Genomic DNA, 21,041 nt, shown 5'->3' on the forward strand with positions numbered 1-21,041 from the left:
TGACAGCCTGTTCCACCTCATGAAATTTCAGGGAAGTAATAAATCCTGTTCTATATTTGTTGCATCATCTCTCTGATATGTGAAAAATAAAACATCAAAATATATCAGAATATATTCTATTATTTTCTAATTGTCTTGAAAATGCTTTGAAAATTTGACACTATCTGGGCATTTTGTAGATCCATCTCTTATAGATATACCTTCCAGGTCTCTAAAGATCCAAGTTTGCAATAATGTTTGGCGAAACACCCATGCATTTAAGGGTTAATCGACCCCCTGCTAAAAAAAACAAAACAGCTAAAACTAGTGGTATGCTGGACTTAATTGGTTTAAGCCGGCGTAGCTGGTCTTCCTGTCTGGCCAAACTGGTGTTCAGCTGATTTAGGCTGACCAGCCACCAAATGCCACAACTCTTCTAAAACCATTAAAATAGATCAGCCTGTCCAACAGCTTGTTAATTATTTTGCCATTTTATTGAATTCTTTCTGGGTATCTGTTTAGTACATCCAGTTCCTTTTCAAACAAATAAACCAATTATAAAAATAAATTCATTCTCAAAGTTGTTTTTATTTTGTTTTATTTGGCAAGGAATCAATTACAGCTGATAAAGTACTTACAATATATCAAGACTATAATTCATTCAGACATTGATGGACAACTTTAATATACTCTGTTATTTTAAACATAATCATATATGCCCAGACACAATTTCCAACATATTTATTTTATATATTTATATATTATTTACTGTGTATATGTTTATCTGGAGCAGCCAACATCCTTTTTTGTTTAGAGAAAGACTGAAATTAAGAAATGTATTTGGCAATCGACAATGCTTGGTTTTGTTTAAGCAACCAACAACTGTTTTTCTCTTCAAAAACCACAAAACATCTGAGCGCACAAATGAACTTCAGGAGGTTTATTTCCTTGAGGTCATGGAGGACCTCAGGGGAAGTTCAGCCTCAACCCATCTGTTTGGATTGGCCAACATTCTTTTCCATATTTCAACTTCCTCATTCATTGAATCCATCCAATCAACTTTCTTGCCATAGCTTTGCCCTGCAAGTAAACAGAGGCAATATGTTTGAAATGGCTGAAAGAACTCATTTAGCCTCCATTTTTAAATCTGGGTTCTAAATATTGATTTGGTATTGGTATAATGATGGAAAAGATTTTGTTACCTGTTCCAAGACTGAGGCGCAGACCTCCGAGAAACTGATTGGACAGTGCATTATGATCCCACACGGTCAGTTCGCAACAGGTCTCACTGACTTCGCCTGCTTTGAATCCATCATACACCATGGTATGGTTATATACCGGGTCCTGGGTCTTCTTTACCACACGGGTCTTCTGACGGCTTTTCTTCCTGGAATCTGGTAATATGAAGCTAAGAAACAAACATATTGATGGATGAATTTCATGCAAAGAACATGGCCGGCCACATATTTCACTGGAAAATCAAAAGGTTGAAAAAAATAAATCATATTTTGCTTAAAGAAAATGAAGCATACGTTTAGGCCCATTAAAATGTTTTTAATTGTGACGTTATTTTTAGGACAATTAAGCACCTCTGAATTCTTATTACATAATGCTAAAAAAAGATATATTGTTTAAATTGCAAAATAAAGTTTTATTTAAATTGTAAAGTATTTAGACGTCATGTTAATATTTGTTGTACTGTATTCATTGTACAGTTAAAAAAAATACAGTATTATAGTAATGACATTCTAAATCTAAAAATCTTGAAACTAAATGACAATTATGTCATGAAAATAATGTCACCAAAAATGTACTGTTCATACAAACAGGCAAAGTATGAATAATTTTTGGGTGAAATATGACCTGGACAAGTTCTCACCCTCAAAAAAAAAAAAAAAAGGTGCATATGTTTTAAAGTTATAAAACTGCGATACAAATGGGAAAATAATCAACTGTATCACACTGATGACTCTAAGACATTATAGATATTACAGTTTTATCTTCTGTTAATGCCTGATCTTCTGCAAAGCTGCTTTGAAACGATGTGTGTTGTGAAAGGCGCTATACAAATAAAAATGTCTTGACTTGACTTGTATTAAAGCTTTTGGTTTAAGCATGTGTGTAATGAGTTTGAGGACTAAAAACATTAAGAGGAGGTTAGTTCAGTATTCACTTTTGTCCCCTTAACCAAACAAAATAGGATGAAATTAGTCATCTCGGTAATTTTATTCTTCTAATGTCACATTGACCGATGACAAATATATATATATATATATATATATATATATATATATGACAAAGAGAAAGTGTGAGAGAGAATTAGAGATTGAATGATAGCTGCTTTGATGGATCAGGTCTGTAACAGGACTGGCACACCCTTACCATTTAACAAAAGAATCAACTCCCTGAGGCTTCAGGCGACGTAATTCTTTTGCCTCTCGCAGCCAGACATGAATCTCCCCAGTATTGTTTTTCGATCCACCTGAAATTAAATTACATGTTCTAGAGCACACAAAGCTCATTTACCACGAACAATATTCTTAAAGGGATAGTACACAAAAAAAAATTAAAACTCTGCCATCAATTACTTACCCTCATGTCGTTACAAACCTGTATTACTTTTTTCCATGGAACACAGAGGAAATGTCAGGCAGAATGACAAGTTCCACGGAAGAAAGTTCTATAAGTTGGGAACAACATGAGGGTGAGTAAATTATGACAGTATTTTCATTTTTGGGTGAACTATCCTCTTAAATTAAGAATGAGATAAACAGAATTTTATGAAATAAACAAAAACAACATCAATGGTTGAAATTGTACCGGTGGTCTCATAAGGAACATATTTCAGCGAAACTGATAAAGATCCATGAGACTCTTGCGATTCTTGATTTTCTGCAGTCTGTGATCGAAAGTGAAAACAGTTACATTCTGTTATATAAGATCTTAATTAGTTATCACTTTATTTCTGAGAACATATACAGTAGGGTCTGTTTCAAAACTTAGCCTATATAGGCAGCTGTCTTCTATGGCAGCATCCTTACTGAAATGATGTCTCAAAAGAGAGCGATTTGGAATGCTCTACATAGGCGGCAACTCTGCGCATCACTCAAATAGCGCTCGTCACGTGCCACGCTCGTCACGTGCCGCGCACGAAAGACTCGACTCGCAACCAATTTCAATAGAGGTGACGTGACAGGAACAACGCGATACTCTAATGAATACACATAGTACACATTTTAGGTAAAATAGTCAGTTTTCTATTATATTAAACACTTTTTTATTGATACTTTTTAGTATTTTTTTTATTAATCTCCTTTTCTCCCATTTTGGAATGCCCAATTCCCACTAATTTGTAGGTCCTCGTGGTGGCACGGTTACTCACCTCAATCCGGGTGGCAGAGGACAAGGACAAGGCTCAGTTGCCTCTGCTTCTAAGACCGTCAATCTGTGCATCTTATCACGTGGCTCGTTGAGCATGACACCGCGGACACTCCGCATGTGGAGGCTCATGCTACTCTCCGCAATCCACACACAACTTACCACGTGCCCCATTGAGATCGAGAACCACTAATTGCGACCACGAGGAGGTTACCCAATGTGACTCTACCCTCCCTAGCAACCGGGCCAATTTGGTTGCTTAGGAGATCTGACTCTCAGATCAGTCACTCCGCACACCCTGGATTCGAACTCGTGACTCCAGAGGTGGTAGTCAGCGTCAGTACTCGCTGAGCTACCCAGGCCCCCGATACTTTTTAGTATTGAATGTATTAGAAGTATATTTATAATCCAAATTTATCTCGCTTCGTCCACCATCTTGGATTTATTTTACCACCGAGCTCATCACGGTGCATTCTGGGATCGCCTACCTGGGGGAGAATACATACGATGCTACCTTAAAATTTGTCCAAAACAAGGTATCTTATAAGGCAGCATAATTAAGATACATATGTTTTAGAACAGCCTTCGCGTCGGGAGCGTGCTTATGATGTCTTAAAATGCTGCCTCCGGAGGAAGCCCATTAGGTTTGGAACAGACCCACTGACTCTGTTTCAAAACATAGTGAGTTGCCTCGCTGTCTACTTCTTAGCTTACCTTGTAAGGCAGCATCCTAAATGAAACGGAACCTAATAAGTGACTGATTGTGGAAATAACTAATTTTAATAAGATGGATCATTTTCATCAACCGTTCAGTGTTGAATAAAATATAAATATATTTATAATCTACATTTCTCTCAACTCTGTACACCATCTTTCATTGCAATACATTCTGGGCATTGTGCCTTATTCACAAAGCATGCATGCAATGCTGCATAAGATTTTGAAAGAACGCAAGGTCTCTTATTAGGCAACATTGTCTTGCTGCCTATACTGTCTGGAACATCTTTGCATTGAGTGCAGGCTTATGATACCTTAAAATGCTGTCTTGCTAGTTGGCTCACTAGGTTTTGGACTAGAGCTATAGATTTGACATAGACAGATGTGTAGCTTTAAAGCTGGGGTCAATTATCTTCCATTAAATTCAGTAGAGGGAAAAAAAAAAACTTCTGAAGGAGAATTTAATTTAATATCCATCAATCAAATTCACTGGACTTAAATAAACTCTAGAAGATTTATTGTCAAGCTAGTGAATTGTTTGTCATCCTTCAATTAGATTCCAGACCAAAAATAAATGTTAAAATCAATTAGGCTTTTTTCACCTTTCCTAATCAAGTACAGACATTTCTTAGGAAGTGTACCTTGGGCTGTAGGTTGTACCAGGAAAGGGCCTCATGTCCCCAGTCCCAGGTCTTCAGACTGATTTCAACCTGCCCTAGGAACATATTTCTTCCCCTAGAGTCATTGTGCCACACCGACAGATTCAGAGTCTTTTCCGGTAGCTCTTCACGTTTCACCTTGTACTAATGAGAGATTTAAGACAACATTATTTCCAGCAAGGTTTTTTATTCATAAATATATGTACTATGCCTTCGCTCTTTAAGTGTCACAGAAAAACATACTCTCAGAGATTCAACATAAACTGGGTTAACAGTGCGTTTCTTGATGGACGTTTTCCTTTTGCTGCGGTGAGACTTGTCTGGATAGAGGTAAGTCTTCACATAACTGTCAAGGAGAGTTTAATTTTATATGAATCATGTTTAAATTAATTAAACAAGAGAAAGTAAGCCATTAATGTGAATAATGTTTGGTCACAACAACAGTAATTACTTCATTGTAATTACTATAGATTCACTTTCTCGTTTTAGGTTCAGAACTCACGGATCAGTACGTTGTTTACGGGGAATGGCAATAGCCAGATCTTGACACTGTTCAATCATTATTATGAGCTCTCCAACAGGGCTGTACATCATTGCAAACTCCACAGAGCCCTGCACCTCAACATCTCCAAAGTCCCCTGCATCACTGTACACACTCAGCAAACTACCGGTGCGCTTAAAGAAAGAAAAAAAAAGACAAAAAAGAACAGGGGTAAATCTCATGAAGACAATCTTTTTTTACAATTATATTCTGGTGTGCTTATCCTGCAAAGTGATAGTACTGTATGCTTTCAGAAGACTTGAAATATGATGCATGAGACACATTAACTACTTTGACACTTTTTGGGTGCGGAGTCTCTATCGGCTGCTATTGTATGGAAATCAGCGATCGCAAAATTGTTTAAAATATAATATTTTGTGTTCTGCAGAAGAAAGTAATTTGGTTTGGAACAACATGAGGGTGAGAAAATAATGACAGAGTTTTCATTTTTGGGTGAACTATTCCTCAAATTCTTATTTTTGCTTTTTCATTGATAAGGACAGTGAAGGATGACAGGAAAGAGTGGGAGAGAGAGGGGAATATGGGATCAGGAAATGACACGGTCCGGATTTGAACTAGCATCCAGGAGCACAACAGCCCTTTTATGTTTAATGTTTAAAATACAGATATGACTAAGTAAGCCATTTGTGGGTTGATTTCCCTGAAGAATGTTAAGGGATAATTCACCCAAAAATGAAAACTCTCTCATCATTTACTTATGTCATTCCAGATGTGTATGACTTTCTCTCCTCTGCAGAACACAACTGAAGATTTTTAGAAGAATATCTAAGGCTCTGTAGGTCCTTTTAATGCAAGTGAATGGTGACCAGACCTTTATAGACCAATATGGGGTTTTTAATGCCTGATGCTGATGCCGATATCCAGAAAGCAGTGTGGTCGATAGGCTGATACAATGCTGATTTATCACACTATAAATCGCAATTTAATAAAGTAAATAACATACACATAAAATTGCTAAAAAATGAATAAACTCTTATTTAGCACTATATTTACACAATTTCACACTAAACTTTAACTTATAATAATATAAAAATATAAAATAATATTGTATTTAAAATTGCAGGTAGCAGTTTCTTCTGATTTCTGTTTAGTCATCAAATTTTAGTAATTTATTTTCACATGAAGTGATTGTTAATATATTAGGATGAAGGAAATAACAGTACACATAGTAGTCCAGCAACTATGGATGGCATGTGCGCATTAACAAATTGCATTTTCTAAAAAAATACAGAATAAAACCAATTGTACATACAGTGCATAGCGAGTAAGACATTTCCTTAAAGCACACGTGAAACGCTTCTACTTTGAAGTTGCACTCACATGCTCGTGTGGACCCAGCACGAGCAGCAATCCCCAGACAGTTTAAATGGCCTGGATTACCTTCTTGGATTGTCACGGAGTGACCTTCATGATTTATGAATCAGAGGAACTTTTGATCCTGATCCTGAAGTTTTGATTCTGGCTGATAGAATATGCGTTTCAGAGGAAGATATTAGATGAGTGCTCAACGGGAAGAAAACGCTGGATTTTCGTGAGGTTCATGAATTACATCTGTTTAAACGAGATATTCACATATTTGCAGACAGGCTATATAATATTAGTTTTATTGATATTTGCCTTTTTATCATTAGAAAAGAAAGTTAAAAGTGACAGGGAACTGCTGAAGAGAGGCTGATACGTGCTTCAGAGATAAATAAATGAGCGCACCATAGAATACTGGATCTGCTGAAGTTGTGTGAGGCTGGTTTATTACATCTGTTTAAATGAGGTATGTGCATATTTGCAGATGGTCTATGATATTAGTTTTATTGATATTTGCCTTTTTATCATTAGACAAGACAGTTAAAAGTTACAGGAAACTGTTCAGGAGAGAGGGAGAATGAAACAAGCGAGCACTTTAACATTATGAGCTCAAATGCGTCTGCCGTGGCTCTGATATGCGGACCGTTCAAATAAGACTGTGTTGCACATCGGTCTATTATTGTAGTAACACGATGGCACATAACAACAAAGCGAACCGTGACTGGTCATTTACATGTCTCAGTCGCTTCACATGCAAGCAGGTGATTCTCCGCACACTCAAGAAACAAACAGGAAAATGTATCGGCCAATGCCGATAATGAAAAAATTCAGAATATCAGCCAATATATCAGCCGATTTATCAGCCGATATATCAGCCGATTTATCAGCCGATTTATCAGCCGATTTATCAGCCTCGGCAATATATCAGTCGACCACTATTTTTTCAGTTGTATTGTTGTTTTCTTTAATAAAGCCCTGTTATTGTTGCCTCTCTGCATTTGGGTCCATTCCTTACAAACTGTGACATTAGGCACTTCCACCATTCGGTCAAATGGTTACCGTTGTTAAACTGTGCTGTACTGATTCAGGCTTATTGACACTTATTCCACTGTGGTGCTGTGATATCAGGATTAGAATGAACTGACTAGGCAAGTGACCAATTAGTCGCCAAGTAACTAAAGCCATTCCATCAGCACGGTTCTCCTCTCCTGAATATGCTTAGTTAACCGTGCTGAGAAATCCGGGAAGGGAACGGTTTTAATCATACCATACCGAATCGTGTTCAATTGGAAATCCTACTGGAACCATTACTTACAGTGCTCAGAACCATTCGGCCTGAAGGTAGAAAAAAGCCTAATCTGTTTGGTGTTGCTAGCAGCACAGAAAATAGACTTTTCAACTTTAAAAATACAAGTAAAATGTAGAAAAAACCCAGCTTACATCAGTAAGTGACAATGCAGTAGCAGAATAGCCTTTTCTGCTGGAGAGTTCCGACCCATAAGTATCATCATCAGAATCTACGCCTTCATCCTGGACATTGAAAACATTATAAACAAACTAACCCTAAAGTAAACAATAACAAAGTGATATTTCAAGTGCTGCAGCAGTATAAATTATATTTGTTGTATGAATGGCAGCACACCTCCCAAGCATCTGCAGTGTAAGAGGGAGTTGTGGAAGCCTCAACTGAAGTATCCAAAAAAGATGTTGGATGTTTATTACCTAAAAAATAAATAGCACAAACCAGATTTAAATCCCTTATAATTAAACTAAACCCAACCAATCAAGTCTACTGTGAAAAAGCTTACAGGCTTAGCCTGAGTTTTAGTCAACATAGACCATACACATAATACTAGGTGTGTCAATGTATGTTGAACATTACTTCTCAAATATCAGCACCTTAGGGCACCGATACAATTAGAAATCAGACACTATTTCATGATTAAAGCTAACAATGTGGTGAAACTGCATACAAAACATAGTAAAAATCAGGGACTAAAAACGGTTCAAGGAATGAACAAAAACACAGAAAACGAACAACATTTTTTGTAGAATGTCACCGAAAATAGGAACAAAGTCCCTTTCAATTGTTCTGGAGTGAAAATGTAATTTTTAAATGCAGGTTGGTTGTTTCTCTTGTGAGATCTTGCAACACTGCAACTGGTATATCACCCACCCTTAGCACAGAGTACTGTCATTTTAAAAAATAACACTGTTAACCTTTCTTTAATTTCATTCTTTTCTAACCAGTTACCAATTAGAAAGGAGGCATCGCAATGCCGGTGTTATGGATCAACTGGGGATCATGTTAACTGGGGATGTGCGCATGCATGTGAATAATTGTACTTGCCTTTTCAGCAGATTCGTTCAATGTGAATTGTCAATGAGTAAAGAAAAGACATTTTGCACATACAATTTTATTTTTTTTTTTTTTTGGTATCATTAACCTGCTTTGTTTCATCGATGTCTGTTCCAATAAATTTGACACAATTTTAAGGGAGATTTTAACGGTTCCCATGTTTAACGGTTTTTAATTTCCCATGTTAGCGTGGGACATTGGTTTGAATGGGAACTGGCGATTACACTTGTCAAGGGCAGTAAATCGTAAGTGGAACTCTGGATTTGAACCCGGGTCACTTAGAGATATAACAGTGTGACTTACCACTGAACGAGCATCCAAGCTCTAATTAGTGGATCATTTTGTTCATTTTCAATGGTAGGAGAAAGTTACTCAGTCTATCATGATTAATTAAGTCATTCATTATAAAAAAAAATAAAAAAAAGAAAGTATATTATTGACAAACATCAACCTATGATGCTTTAGTGTTGTATATATATATAAAAAAAGTTCCACTTGCGATTTACTGTAATCGCCAGTTCCCATTCAAACCAATGACCCACATCAACATGGGAAGCCAGATGTTACCCTGTGAAACTGTTCAAATCGCTCTTAAACTGTGTAAAATTCATTAGAACAGACATTGATGAAACAACTCTGTTTAATAATGATACCAACATTTTTTATAATGAGCAAAACATCTTTTCTTTACTCATTGACAATTCACACTGAAGGAATCTGCTGAAAAGTCAAGTAAAATTATTCACATGCACGCGCACATCCCCAATTAACATGATCCCCAGTTGATTCATAACACCGGAACTGGAACAAGAGAAAAAATATGTCCGTTTCTGCTCAGAACGAACCAAAATGGAGTTTTCTGGTAAAAATTGAGCTGTGAGGAACTAGTAGTCTCTTGTAGTAGATAGCATAACTGTTTACCTTCCATTTCTTTTGGGTTTGGAGATTCAGATGACATAATGACAATTGTGGGAATCATATCATCTCCAGCCTCCGGCTTTGGCTCCAGTGTGGTGATCCTCTTTAAGACAGGTGGCCTTGTCTTGTGGGCTCTTGCAAGAACACTTAGTAGAATATCAGACTCAGTCCTCTGGTCTGATTCATTATTTTCCTCCTCGTCTTTCAATTCTGAAGAACCTTGTTCCAGTTCTGGTAGAGTGACCAGCCCAGCAACATATTTACTTGTTGGTTGAAAACTTGACCCTGTACCTGGCTGAACTGGTTCAACATCTGCTTTCTCATGATGTTTAGAGTCAACATTCAATCCAACATCTCCACTGTGCATTAAATCCCCCTCGTATGTGATTGAAATGTGGTCTTTGCTTAGTTCTGCTAAAGCTTGGCTTGTAATGTGGATGTCTTTTTGTGAGTTCAGATCATTTGATGGCTTGGTGTTATTTTTTTCTTTATCTTCATGGGCATCAAGATCCCTCTGCATAGCTTTACCACTGACACGTGGTTCTGGCGTCCTGTGTGGTGGTGACATTTCGAAATCTTCCACCCTACTTGCATCAGCTGTTCTTTCATTCTGTAAGAACAGATCATCTTGGGTTTTGGATGTTTTCTTCTTTCCCATCTCAAATGGGTGGTCATCTTTGAAATCATTTGAATCATCTTTTCCCTGCAGAGTGCCAGACAGAAATTTCATTTCATTCTCCCATTTTAATGACCTGATTTGGGGTGCTACTTCAACATTGGAATGCTTATTGATTTGTTCCTCACCAGCTACATTCTCAACTTGATTTGTATCTGTCTCGGCAAGTATAGCAGTGCTTACATTTTTCTCCACACATCCATTCCTGTCTAAACTTGTCTCGTAATTCAGAATAGCTCTGGAGACCTCACTTTCCCTATAATAGTAATTAGTAGAGTTTAAGGGGCTTGGTTTATCAGTTTCAGGCTCTCTAAACATAAACTGAATTGAACTTTGCTGATATCTGGCTGTGCTGTCTTAGAAATCATTGGCTGACTCACTAACTTCTTCTAAACCTTCATGATCTGAGTGTCTAGAAAATTCTGGTCTATCATTGGACTCAAATAGGGAACCCTGTGATAGATTCTGAAACTCAGTTGATGAACTTTCTAAGGAAACAACTTGGTTCAAGTATGTAGGCTCAGCCTGAGGACTTTTCTTAGATACGATCTGAAATTCTGTTTGATCCATAAACTTTAATTGGGACTCCGTATTCATCTTAAAATGACCTGATAAATCCTGCTTCACCAGAGTCTCTGCATTTTCAACATTTACCTCTCTCAGTTTAGGTCCAACACTGCTTTCAACCGGTGCCGGTTTAATTGTATTTGGTTCTAGTGAGAGATTCACCCAGTTTTCTTCAAATGACTGGTCTTTCCATAATGCAGGAGGGAGTGAAACCTTTCTCCTCCGCTCGGAATTTGTTGCTTGTTTTGCAGCACCACTTTCAGTTTTAGTCTCAAGTTGCACTTGAACTGTACTTGGCGAAACAGTTTTGTCACCAGATACTTCTTTGTGTTGTGTTTCTGTTGAATTGTTTCTGGGGTCAGTGCCATTGAGGGCAAGTTTGCCATTATTTGCAGCTCTTTGTTTTTCTGAGGAGCCTTTACCAGCCAGACTTAGAGCAGATAATGTCTCTGTAAATACATTGGAGACAATTTGTACTGTTAAAATATGACCACAACATCACTAAACATCAACATCACAGCATGGCACCAACAATGGCAAAGTCATTGGTTTGATTCCCAGGGAAACACACATACTGGCAACATCTATACCACGAATGCATTAAAAGTTCATCCATCCATCTTCTATAGCCGCTTGTCCTATGTAGGGTCGCGGATAGTGCTGGAGCCTATCCCAGCTGTCTCAGGCCGAAGACAGGGAAACACCCTGGACAGGTCCATCACAGGGCTAACAGACACACACATACACACATTCACTCTCACCTACAGGCAATTTACAGTTTCCAATTCATTTGACTTGCATGACCAGAGAACCTGGAGAAAACCCATGCAAACACGGGGAGAACATACAAACGAAGGCCCTAAACTCAATGTTTAGTTTCTTAATGTCATCATTTAACATAATATATACCAATGTAAAGTGTTTGTGGATGCCAGGCATAAACGTAGAGAAATCAATGCTTTTTCAAACGTTTTCGTGTGGATGTGGCATTAACCATACAACTGTTCTGAAACATAAATTAATCTCTAATAACATTGCTCAATTATTATTTTATATTAAATATAAAAAAAAGTTAAACCATGTCATTCAAACTCACCATCATCCATAAAGTCCTCGTCAGTATATTGATGATAAGTCTGTTAAAAACAAAACAATAAAGTTCCAGGCTTGCATTGAAAATTTAGTTTTCTTTCTAAATGTTCACAGAATAAAGTGTGACAAACCTCTTTGCTAAGGACTGGGTGAATTAATCTAGGGTTAGCTGAGGGACTACAATGCAAAATATGAAAACATATAGCATATTAATGTGCGCAGTATTTCAGGTAAAACAAGTGAATATAAAGCATGCATTGTCTATAAGGTTTAATTTGTTACTTGAAAAGTATATACCGTATACATTGAAAACCTTCCTATACTTATGCAAATTATATCTGGCTAGCAGTGGCTATAAAATAAATGCCTTTACTTTGGAGTTGTGCTGCGCTCCTTCTTTTCACCATCTTTGTTCTCCTCTAGTATATCTTTCAGGAAAGGGTTGGGTTTATGGGCTAGGTTTAAATAGAGAGAGCAAATACAATTACACTAAAAAATATTGCAGCTATTAGATTCCCTTGGCTAACAAAAATGCAGAGGCAAAGTAGAACATATTCTAAAGTTGTCTATAAAATGAGTTTTACAGTTTGCCAAGGGCAATGCAGGACATGGCTAGGGTGAGAACAATTTGAAATGACTTTACAGGTGTGGTGTGTGCTCAAAGATAAAATTCTTCTTAACAGCATGATCTCGACAATGAGAGCATGCATTGCCACTTACCTGCTGTTTTCTTCCATCTCATGGAGGACCTCACTACTGCTGTGACGTCCGTCTGCTGCCCGTATCGCTTGACCCTGAGCTCTTCAAACCACTCACCTGTCAAGGTCTTCAGCTGCTTAAGGTCAGGGACTGACTGCCTCAGTTTCCTGGTATGATATAACAAGCACAGGCAGGGTTCTTTTTCTGATACTACAGGCAGAATGCATGGTTAAGAACGCTATGCACAACGTTGGCCAAAGACATTGGGAAGGAGCATTCTTTATTATTACTATCTTCCATGCTTTAGAATAATAGTAAAGTAATTACAATTATTAAATAACACAAATGGAACTATTGGAATTATGTAGTTTTCAAAAAAAAAAAAAAAAAAAAGCTCAAAGCAAAAAATACTGTTACATTGTAGCTTCTTCAAAGTATCCACCCTCTGCCTAGCTTACAGCTCTGCACACTCTGGGCATTCTCTCAACCAACTTCATAAGGTGTCACCTGAGATGGTTTTTAACCAGTATGGACTCATCCACTTTAAAAATGTACTTAAAATGTTCATATGCAAAATTATATTTGCCTACAAAACAAGCATTAAAACATTCGACTTTTTAGATAAAGGGAAACATAAATTCAGTCAAGTGTGTCCAAACTTTTGACTGGTTGTGTATAAGCATACTTAGGCATGCATACTCGTACAATGCAGTTCTGAAATGTTTTGCCGTGTAAATCAAACACTCATATCTTACCTGACCCGTCCACTCTCGAGTCGTTTTAAATCCTCATCTCTCAGAAGCACTTGACGGATAGCTGCCTCTTCCTCGGCAGACAGAAAGCTCAAGTCAATCAACTCTGATGCACTTTTAGATTGTTTCATCCTCTCCAAAACAACCGCTCCTCTTTCTCCGCAAGGTAAACTACTCCTTTTACTTCTAATTAAGATGTGTCTATCCAATTCCAGTCCTTATGAATCTGAAGGCATGCACAAGCAATCTCAACTCCCTCGGAGGTGTTGAACTGGTTGCGCTTGATTGAGGAAGAGAGTTGTTGCACTTTCAGCGTGTTTAAACACCACAAGGCTCACAGTCAATCACATTCACACGGTAAAACAACAACAACAACAACAAAGGCACGAAGTAACGTCATCTGTCTACACTGAGTTTGGAAAAAGATTACGGAGTCGGTTAATGTTTCCTTAACACCCAATGTCCTTCAGGAGTAACCTACTTTCTTTAACTTGAACAAAACAAAATATTAATTATTATAATTATTCATGCATTTGTAAGTAGGCAAATTTACTGCTATATCATTAAATATATTTTTGATAATAATAATAATTATAAAATAATAATATATTTAATAATAGAAGTTTATTTGCATATCCTACTATTATAATTATTACTATTATTAATAATAAATAAATAAATTACAATTCTTAAAATATAAATATAAAAAATATTTAATAATAATCAGTTAATAAGCATATTTTATTGTTATTGTTGATAAATAATAATACAATTGTACTGTAAGTAGGCAAATTGACTGCTTTCTTATCAAGCATAATTTAATAATAATAATTAAATATGCAAATTGACATATATTATTAAATCCAGTATATTTTTTTCTACATAGATTATAGATTCCACTAAAGAGAAACTACTCTCTGTAAAAGTCACCAAATTAATAAAAAATTGTGCATTGCCAATTTGCCAAGCATTTATGCCAATAAATGGATTCTTGACTTTATGATTCAAAAATAAAATTAAAAGTTTTTCTTATTTATTTATTTATTTTTTTCCCCATGAAGAAACATAATACCAAGGTTGTGTTGAGAGACAAACCAAATTCATGTTCCAACATTAAATTTCTGCAGTGAGTTTATTTACAGTTATGTGTGAAATGAAAGAGTAAATGAGAGGAAGTAGAAGGGGAAGAAACCATTCGACGTCAAGAAACAAGATGACGAGATTGTATAATTTTTCTTCTGATGATTACACTACTGGTTTCCTGTTAATTTGTGAGACTGTATGAATTTGCACTGTTGTTATTTTGGGGCCTTTTTTTAATTATTTTTTATTTTTTATTTTTATTTTTTGTAAAGACAAGACTTCAATTTCTGAGGCCCAATTTTTTTTTATAGGTGTATATTCGCGATTGACTTTGGTGTGTTGCTTAAAGCACAAAGGTTGATCTACATCGCACCCTTTAGGTAAATCTTTCGCAATAATTTGCAGTCATTTCCTCGAACGATAGCACACATGTAATGAGTTTCAAGAAGCTGAAACGCCGCACTTTTCCTGATTGAAATAGGTCGAGTGTAGGAAACATCAGTAAAACATTTCACCCAAATACCAGAAGGTGGCGTTCATTTCCAAAAATTGATAGATGGATGGATGGATAGATACATAGATAGACAAACAGACAGATAGATAGATTGACGTTGGATCATAATTTCTTTTTTTCTAGTAAGACCTTTGATATTTGGGCAAAAATCGTATTCTTGATCATATTTTTTTTTATTATTGTTTTCCTGCAAAAATATCTAAAAATCCTTAAAACAAGATCAGTTAGATTTATCTTGTTTTAGAAACAACACTGCATAAGATATTTAGGTTTTTCAGAGAATGTATTTTTAACGTGTATTTTGGCAGAGTTTTTATAGTCAAAACAAGTGAAAAAATCTACCAGTGCTGAAGAAGTAATTCAAAGTGTTTAGAATACGTTACTGACCTTGAGTAATCTAACAGAATACGTTACAAATTACATTTTACAGCATGTATTCTGTAATCTGTAGTGGAATACATTTCAAAAGTATCCCTCCCAACCCTGTGTATATATATATATATATATATATATATATATATATATATATATATATATATATATATATATATATATTTTCCCCTTTTCTCCATAACTTGGAATGCCCAATTCCCAATGCGCTCTAAATCCTCGTGATGGATTATTGACCCTCAATCCGGGTGGTGGAGGCCGAATCCCAGTTGCCTCCACGTCTGAGACCGTCAATCCGCGCATCTTATCATGTGGCTTGTTGAGCGTTACCGCGGAAACATAGCGCGTGTGGAGGCTTCATGCTATTCTCTGCGGCATCCACGCACAACTCACCACATGCCCCACAGAGAGCGAGAACCACTTTATAGTGACCAGGAGGAGGTTACCCCATGTGACTCTACCCTCCCTAGCAGCCGGGCCAATTTGGTTGCTTAGGAGACCTGGCTGGAGTCACTCAGCACACCCTGGATTCGAAGATCAGCCACAACATTAAAACCACCTGCCTAATGTTGTGTAGGTCCCCCTTATGCCGCCAAAACAGCGCCAACGCACATCTCAGAATAGCATTCTGAGATGTTATTCTTCTCACCACAATTGTACAGAGCAGTTATCTGAGTTACCATAGACTTTGTCAGTTCGAACCAGTCTTGCCATTCTCTGTTGTCCTCTCTCATCAACAAGGTGTTTCCGTCCACAGAACTGCCACTCACTGGATGCACCTCCATTTTTTTAGCACGAGAACGCGTTTGTTCTGAATAGTGATGGGAAGTCCAATTCTCTTCCGCGAACCGGTTCTTTCGGATGGTTTGTTTCAATGAACCGGTTAAAAAAAAAAAAGATTCACCAGTTAATTTACGTCTTCGCTTAATGACGTCACTATACATAATAGTAATACGCTGGCGTCGTAGAATACACGTACAAACACTTTCAATAAAGCCATATGTAGGCGCATATTACATTTTATTTAATTAAGTTATAATAATAAGTGTGTTTATTGTCATCAGCGTTTCATTCAGTGATCTTACAACAATCCTACATTAAAGTTTTGCACCTAAAGCACCCAATACAAAACACTGATTTACAAACGCAGATGTTCTACACATGTCTAAAGCATAAAAAGTGGTTAAAGTAGTCTTATTCAACTCGCCCTTTTTTACAGAATCCATGATCCAGCTCATCACAACTTCAGATATAATCTGCATGCACAAAACTCAATAGTAAAATTTGTTTACATCTCTCGACTGAAACGTTTTGCCTCCTCATTCAAGTCTTCGGTTCATGCATGCTCATCAGCTGCTCACTGATCAGCAGTTCTGTAGTATTATGATCACATTTTTTCCCCCATTCTGATGGTTGATGTGAACATGAACTGAAGCTCCTGACTTGTATCCACATGATTTTTTGCACTGCAGCCACACGATTGGCTGATTAGATAACTGCATGAATAAGTAGGTGTTCTGGTGTTCCTAATAAAGTGCTCAGAGATTGTGTACATATACAGTATATATATAAATATATACACACTGGCGGCCAAAAGTTTGGAATAATGTACAGATTTTGCTGTTTCGGAAGGAAACTGGTACTTTAATTCACCAAAGTGGCATTCAGCTGATCACAAAGTATAGTCAGGACATTACTGATGTAAAAAACATCATCACTATTTGAATAAAGTAATTTTTGATCAAATCTAGACAGGCCCCATTTCCAGCAGCCATCACTCCAACACCTTATCCTTGAGTAATCATGCTAAATTGCTAAACTGGTACTAGAAAATCACTTGCTATCATATCAAACACAGTTGAAAGCTATTTGGTTCTTTAAATGAAGTTTAACATTGTCTTTGTGTTTGTTTTTGAGTTGCCACAGTATGCAATAGACTGGCATGTCTTAAGGTCAATATTAGGTCAAAAATGGTAAAAAAAGAAACAGCTTTCTCTAGAAACTCGTCAGTCAATCATTGTTTTGAGGAATGAAGGCTATACAATGCTTGAAATTGCCAAAAAACTGAAGATTTCATACAAAGGTGTACACTACAGTCTTCAAAGACAAAGGACAACTGGCTCTAACAAGGACAGAAAGAGATGTGGAAGGCCAGATGTACAACTAAACAAGATAAGTACATCAGAGTCTCTAGTTTGAGAAATAGACGCCTCACATGTCCTCAGCTGACAGCTTCATTGAATTCTACCCGCTCAACACCAGTTTCATGTACAACAGTAAAGAGAAGACTCAGGGGTGCAGGCCTTATGGGAAGAATTGCAAAGAAAAAGCCACTTTTGAAACAGAAAAACAAAAAGAAAAGGTTATAGTGGGCAAAGACACACAGACATTGGACAACAGATAATTGGAAAAGAGTGTTATGGATCTTAACCCCATTGAGCTTTTGTGGGATCAGCTAGACTGTTAGGTGTGTGAGAAGTGCCCGACAAGACAGCCACATCTATGGCAAGTGCTACAGGAAGCGTGGGGTGAAATGTCACCTGAGTATCTGGACAAACTGACAGCTAGAATGCCAAGGATCTGCAAAGATGTAATTGCTGAATGTGGTGGATTTTTTGATGAGAACTCTTTGAAGTAGTTTAAGAAGTTCTGAAATTGCAATAGTAATTTTTCATATTATTGATGTCCTGACTATACATTGTGATCAGTTGAATGCCACTTTAGTGAATAAAAGTACCAATTTCTTTCCATAAGAGCAAAATCTGTACATTATTCCAAACTTTTGGCCGACAGTGTGTGTGTGTATATATATATATATATATATATATATATATATATATATATATATATATATAAAACGGAACACTTTACAATAAGGTTCGATTTGTTAACATTAGTTAACAATTAACAGTATATATTTTTACAGCATTTATTAGCCTAATCTTTGTTAATGTTAGTTAATAAAAATACATTCATTGTAAGTTCATGTTAGTTCATAGTGCCTAACTGATGGTAACTAATACAACTTTTGATTTAAAAAATGTATTTTAATTTCTGTAAAAGCATTGTTCATGGTTAGTGTCACCATATAAACCAGTCTATATTTGTCCATATACAGACCAGTCCATATTATATATATATTTTATTTTCATGTGGTGCGCAGTTGTTGTTGTTTTTGTTTTGTTTTTCTTGCCTTGAGATCGATTATTCATTCGTGACAGGCGGTGTGCAGCCCTTTAAAAGAGGAGCATCCATTCACAATATGCGCCATTGACTCTGTATTTATTATGGTGCACACAAACACCAACACCAAACTGCCAATACAGCTGAAATGATCAGATGTATTGTATGCCTCTTTTTGTTATGTCTAATGCCATTTCAAATCGTATTATCCTTTGTTTTGAAGATAATACCCCTTTCTATTCATATTACGCATTTGCAGCAGAAATTTAGCTCCAGGAGGTGTTGTGAGGTAGGCAACCGATGCGCTCATTATTTAAACTTACTGCTCTGGCGTCACTATTTACAACTCTCTCTCTCTCTCTCTCTCTCTCTCTCTCTCTCTCTCACTGCATCTGCCAGCGTGATGATGCTCGAATGTTACACTGAAGCGTTAAGTCATGCGTTTCCCGTCATTGATGATTTGACAGAAATTGACGAATAACAAGCCTTTGCACGTTTGTCATGCTTCGAGAAGCGGTAATAGCAGTCGTTTATGATATTGATTTTTCCGTGAAAATCTGTTTTTTGCAGATGAACACTCCTTTCATCTCTGAAATGATGTGGTCGACATAGAGGATCAGCATGATGGGCTTATATGAATTCATTTGGATGACAGGTGTATTGATGGCGCAGGAACATTCTTAACCTACTTGCTAGGAATCTTTTTTTCGTGACAGTACATGAAGATGGCGACGGGGACGGGTTGGCAGCAGCCGTACTCCGCTGCTCAAGGCAACAATCCCCCTGCCGCTACTGCCTCTGGGTCAGCGACCAGTCCATCCTCCACATCCAGCAATTTACTGTACGATTCTGCCCTGACCATGGAATACACTCAAGATCTGCATCTGAAGATGAGTAAAAAAATAGCACAACTCACTAAGGTTGGTATGATCACATAGGATGATGATTATTATTTCCAGATTGCCAGGAAATCTCAGTATACTATCTGAACTTTAATATTAGCACACTGTAACCGGGAATATTTATGGTTTTTATTTGTAATCCTTATCCCCCATGGAGAGGATGCCCACCATAGGCTATTGCAATTTTGCACTGCAGTAAAAATCCCTTTTAATCCCATACACAATTTGCAAGCTGCGTTTAATCTATGATTAGTTTCTAAAAAAGGAAAGGTGTCTTAAATGAGTCTTGCATGCTTCTTTAATGCAGATAATCAATGCACTTTTCTTCAACACTGCCGTTTATTAATTGTGCATATGCCAAATTAGTTGTTACCTCTGATATCATTATGCAACTTCTTCCAAACATGAGCCTCTCTTCTTCCTTTGCATCCAAACTGGTTTCCTTTTGTCATTTAAAGAAAAAAGAAAAAAAATTATTTGTAAGTTTAATTCTCATTTAAGACCATTTCTTAAGTATAGTAAGTTTAAGAAAACTAAATTTGTAAAGAGCTGTGTTGAGAAATGAAGACAGTTCAGGAATTTTCTAAATATTTTCAAGACAGTTAGAAAATAATAGTATAAAATATATTTTGATGTTTTATTTATCATATATCAAAGAGAAAATGCAAAAAAAAAAAAAACTGGCTGTCAAAAACAAATTGAGCTACACATAACACATAAGCCACGCATAAGCTACACATAAGTTACACATAAGTATTTTCTCAGGCACTTATTGAATCTAAATAGATGCAAAACTTACATAATTTTAGTAGTAAACTCAAATGTATTGTACTTGTTATAGTTTACTTCCATGTTGTTTCTTCATCAAATAGCAATGTCAAATGTACAAGTCAATCACTGAAACAACAGCTAAGAAATAGCATGTATAATATGTATGTGTACATGCATATAGAAGACTGATATATCACCATTGTTGATTATTATTTATTGTTGCACAGAAAATCAACGTGATATAGTATTTATTTGTATGAATACAGAACTCATTCCTCTTGTAATAAACAAAGAAGTAGACATCCTGTGATGGTAAACTTATATACTAGATATGAAATAATCATAAAAATATAACTTATGAGAAAAAAAAAACCCAACACTTTTACATACCTAGGGTCTGTAATGACCCTATAGACTTTTGGTCCATCCATCCATCCATCTTCGATAGCCGCTTGTCCTATAGGGTCGCAGGTAGTGCTGGAGCATATTCCAGCCGTGTCGGGCCGAAGGCAATGAAACACTCACAGGGCTAACACAC

General features: G+C 36.6%; 2 protein-coding genes across 5 annotated transcripts in view; one reads left to right on the top strand and one right to left on the bottom strand.

Annotated features, from left to right (window-relative positions):
* Positions 1-524: 524 nt before the first annotated feature.
* Positions 525-14,009, bottom strand: LOC127455428 (synaptotagmin-like protein 2). Of its 2 annotated transcripts, XM_051723333.1 has the most exons (16): positions 13,664-13,997; positions 12,930-13,075; positions 12,583-12,664; positions 12,341-12,386; positions 12,214-12,253; positions 11,205-11,566; positions 9,878-10,577; positions 8,240-8,319; positions 8,038-8,127; positions 5,236-5,408; positions 4,977-5,079; positions 4,716-4,877; positions 2,800-2,878; positions 2,362-2,461; positions 1,182-1,387; positions 525-1,059 (listed from the first exon to the last, which is right to left on the bottom strand). In XM_051723333.1, the coding sequence occupies exons 1-16, from the start codon at positions 13,789-13,791 to the stop codon at positions 920-922; spliced, it is 2,637 nt and encodes an 878-aa protein (XP_051579293.1). In that variant the 5' UTR covers positions 13,792-13,997; the 3' UTR covers positions 525-919. The 2 variants fall into 2 exon arrangements, with proteins under 2 accessions (XP_051579293.1, XP_051579294.1); XM_051723334.1 differs by lacking the exons at positions 525-1,059; positions 2,800-2,878 and having other exon boundaries at positions 1,239-1,387; positions 13,664-14,009.
* Positions 14,010-19,236: 5,227 nt separating this feature from the next.
* Positions 19,237-21,041, top strand: part of LOC127455427 (protein FAM184A-like) — a 41,405-nt gene continuing 39,600 nt past the window's right edge. For all 3 annotated transcript variants that reach the window (XM_051723330.1, XM_051723331.1, XM_051723332.1), the window contains exon 1: positions 19,237-19,750. In XM_051723330.1, coding sequence (XP_051579290.1) covers positions 19,550-19,750 — 201 coding nt within the window. In that variant the 5' untranslated portion in view covers positions 19,237-19,549. The remainder of the gene's footprint in view (positions 19,751-21,041) is intronic.

The sequence above is a fragment of the Myxocyprinus asiaticus genome, chromosome 17 (genome assembly GCF_019703515.2).
Source record: "Myxocyprinus asiaticus isolate MX2 ecotype Aquarium Trade chromosome 17, UBuf_Myxa_2, whole genome shotgun sequence".
Lineage (NCBI taxonomy): Eukaryota > Metazoa > Chordata > Actinopteri > Cypriniformes > Catostomidae > Myxocyprinus > Myxocyprinus asiaticus.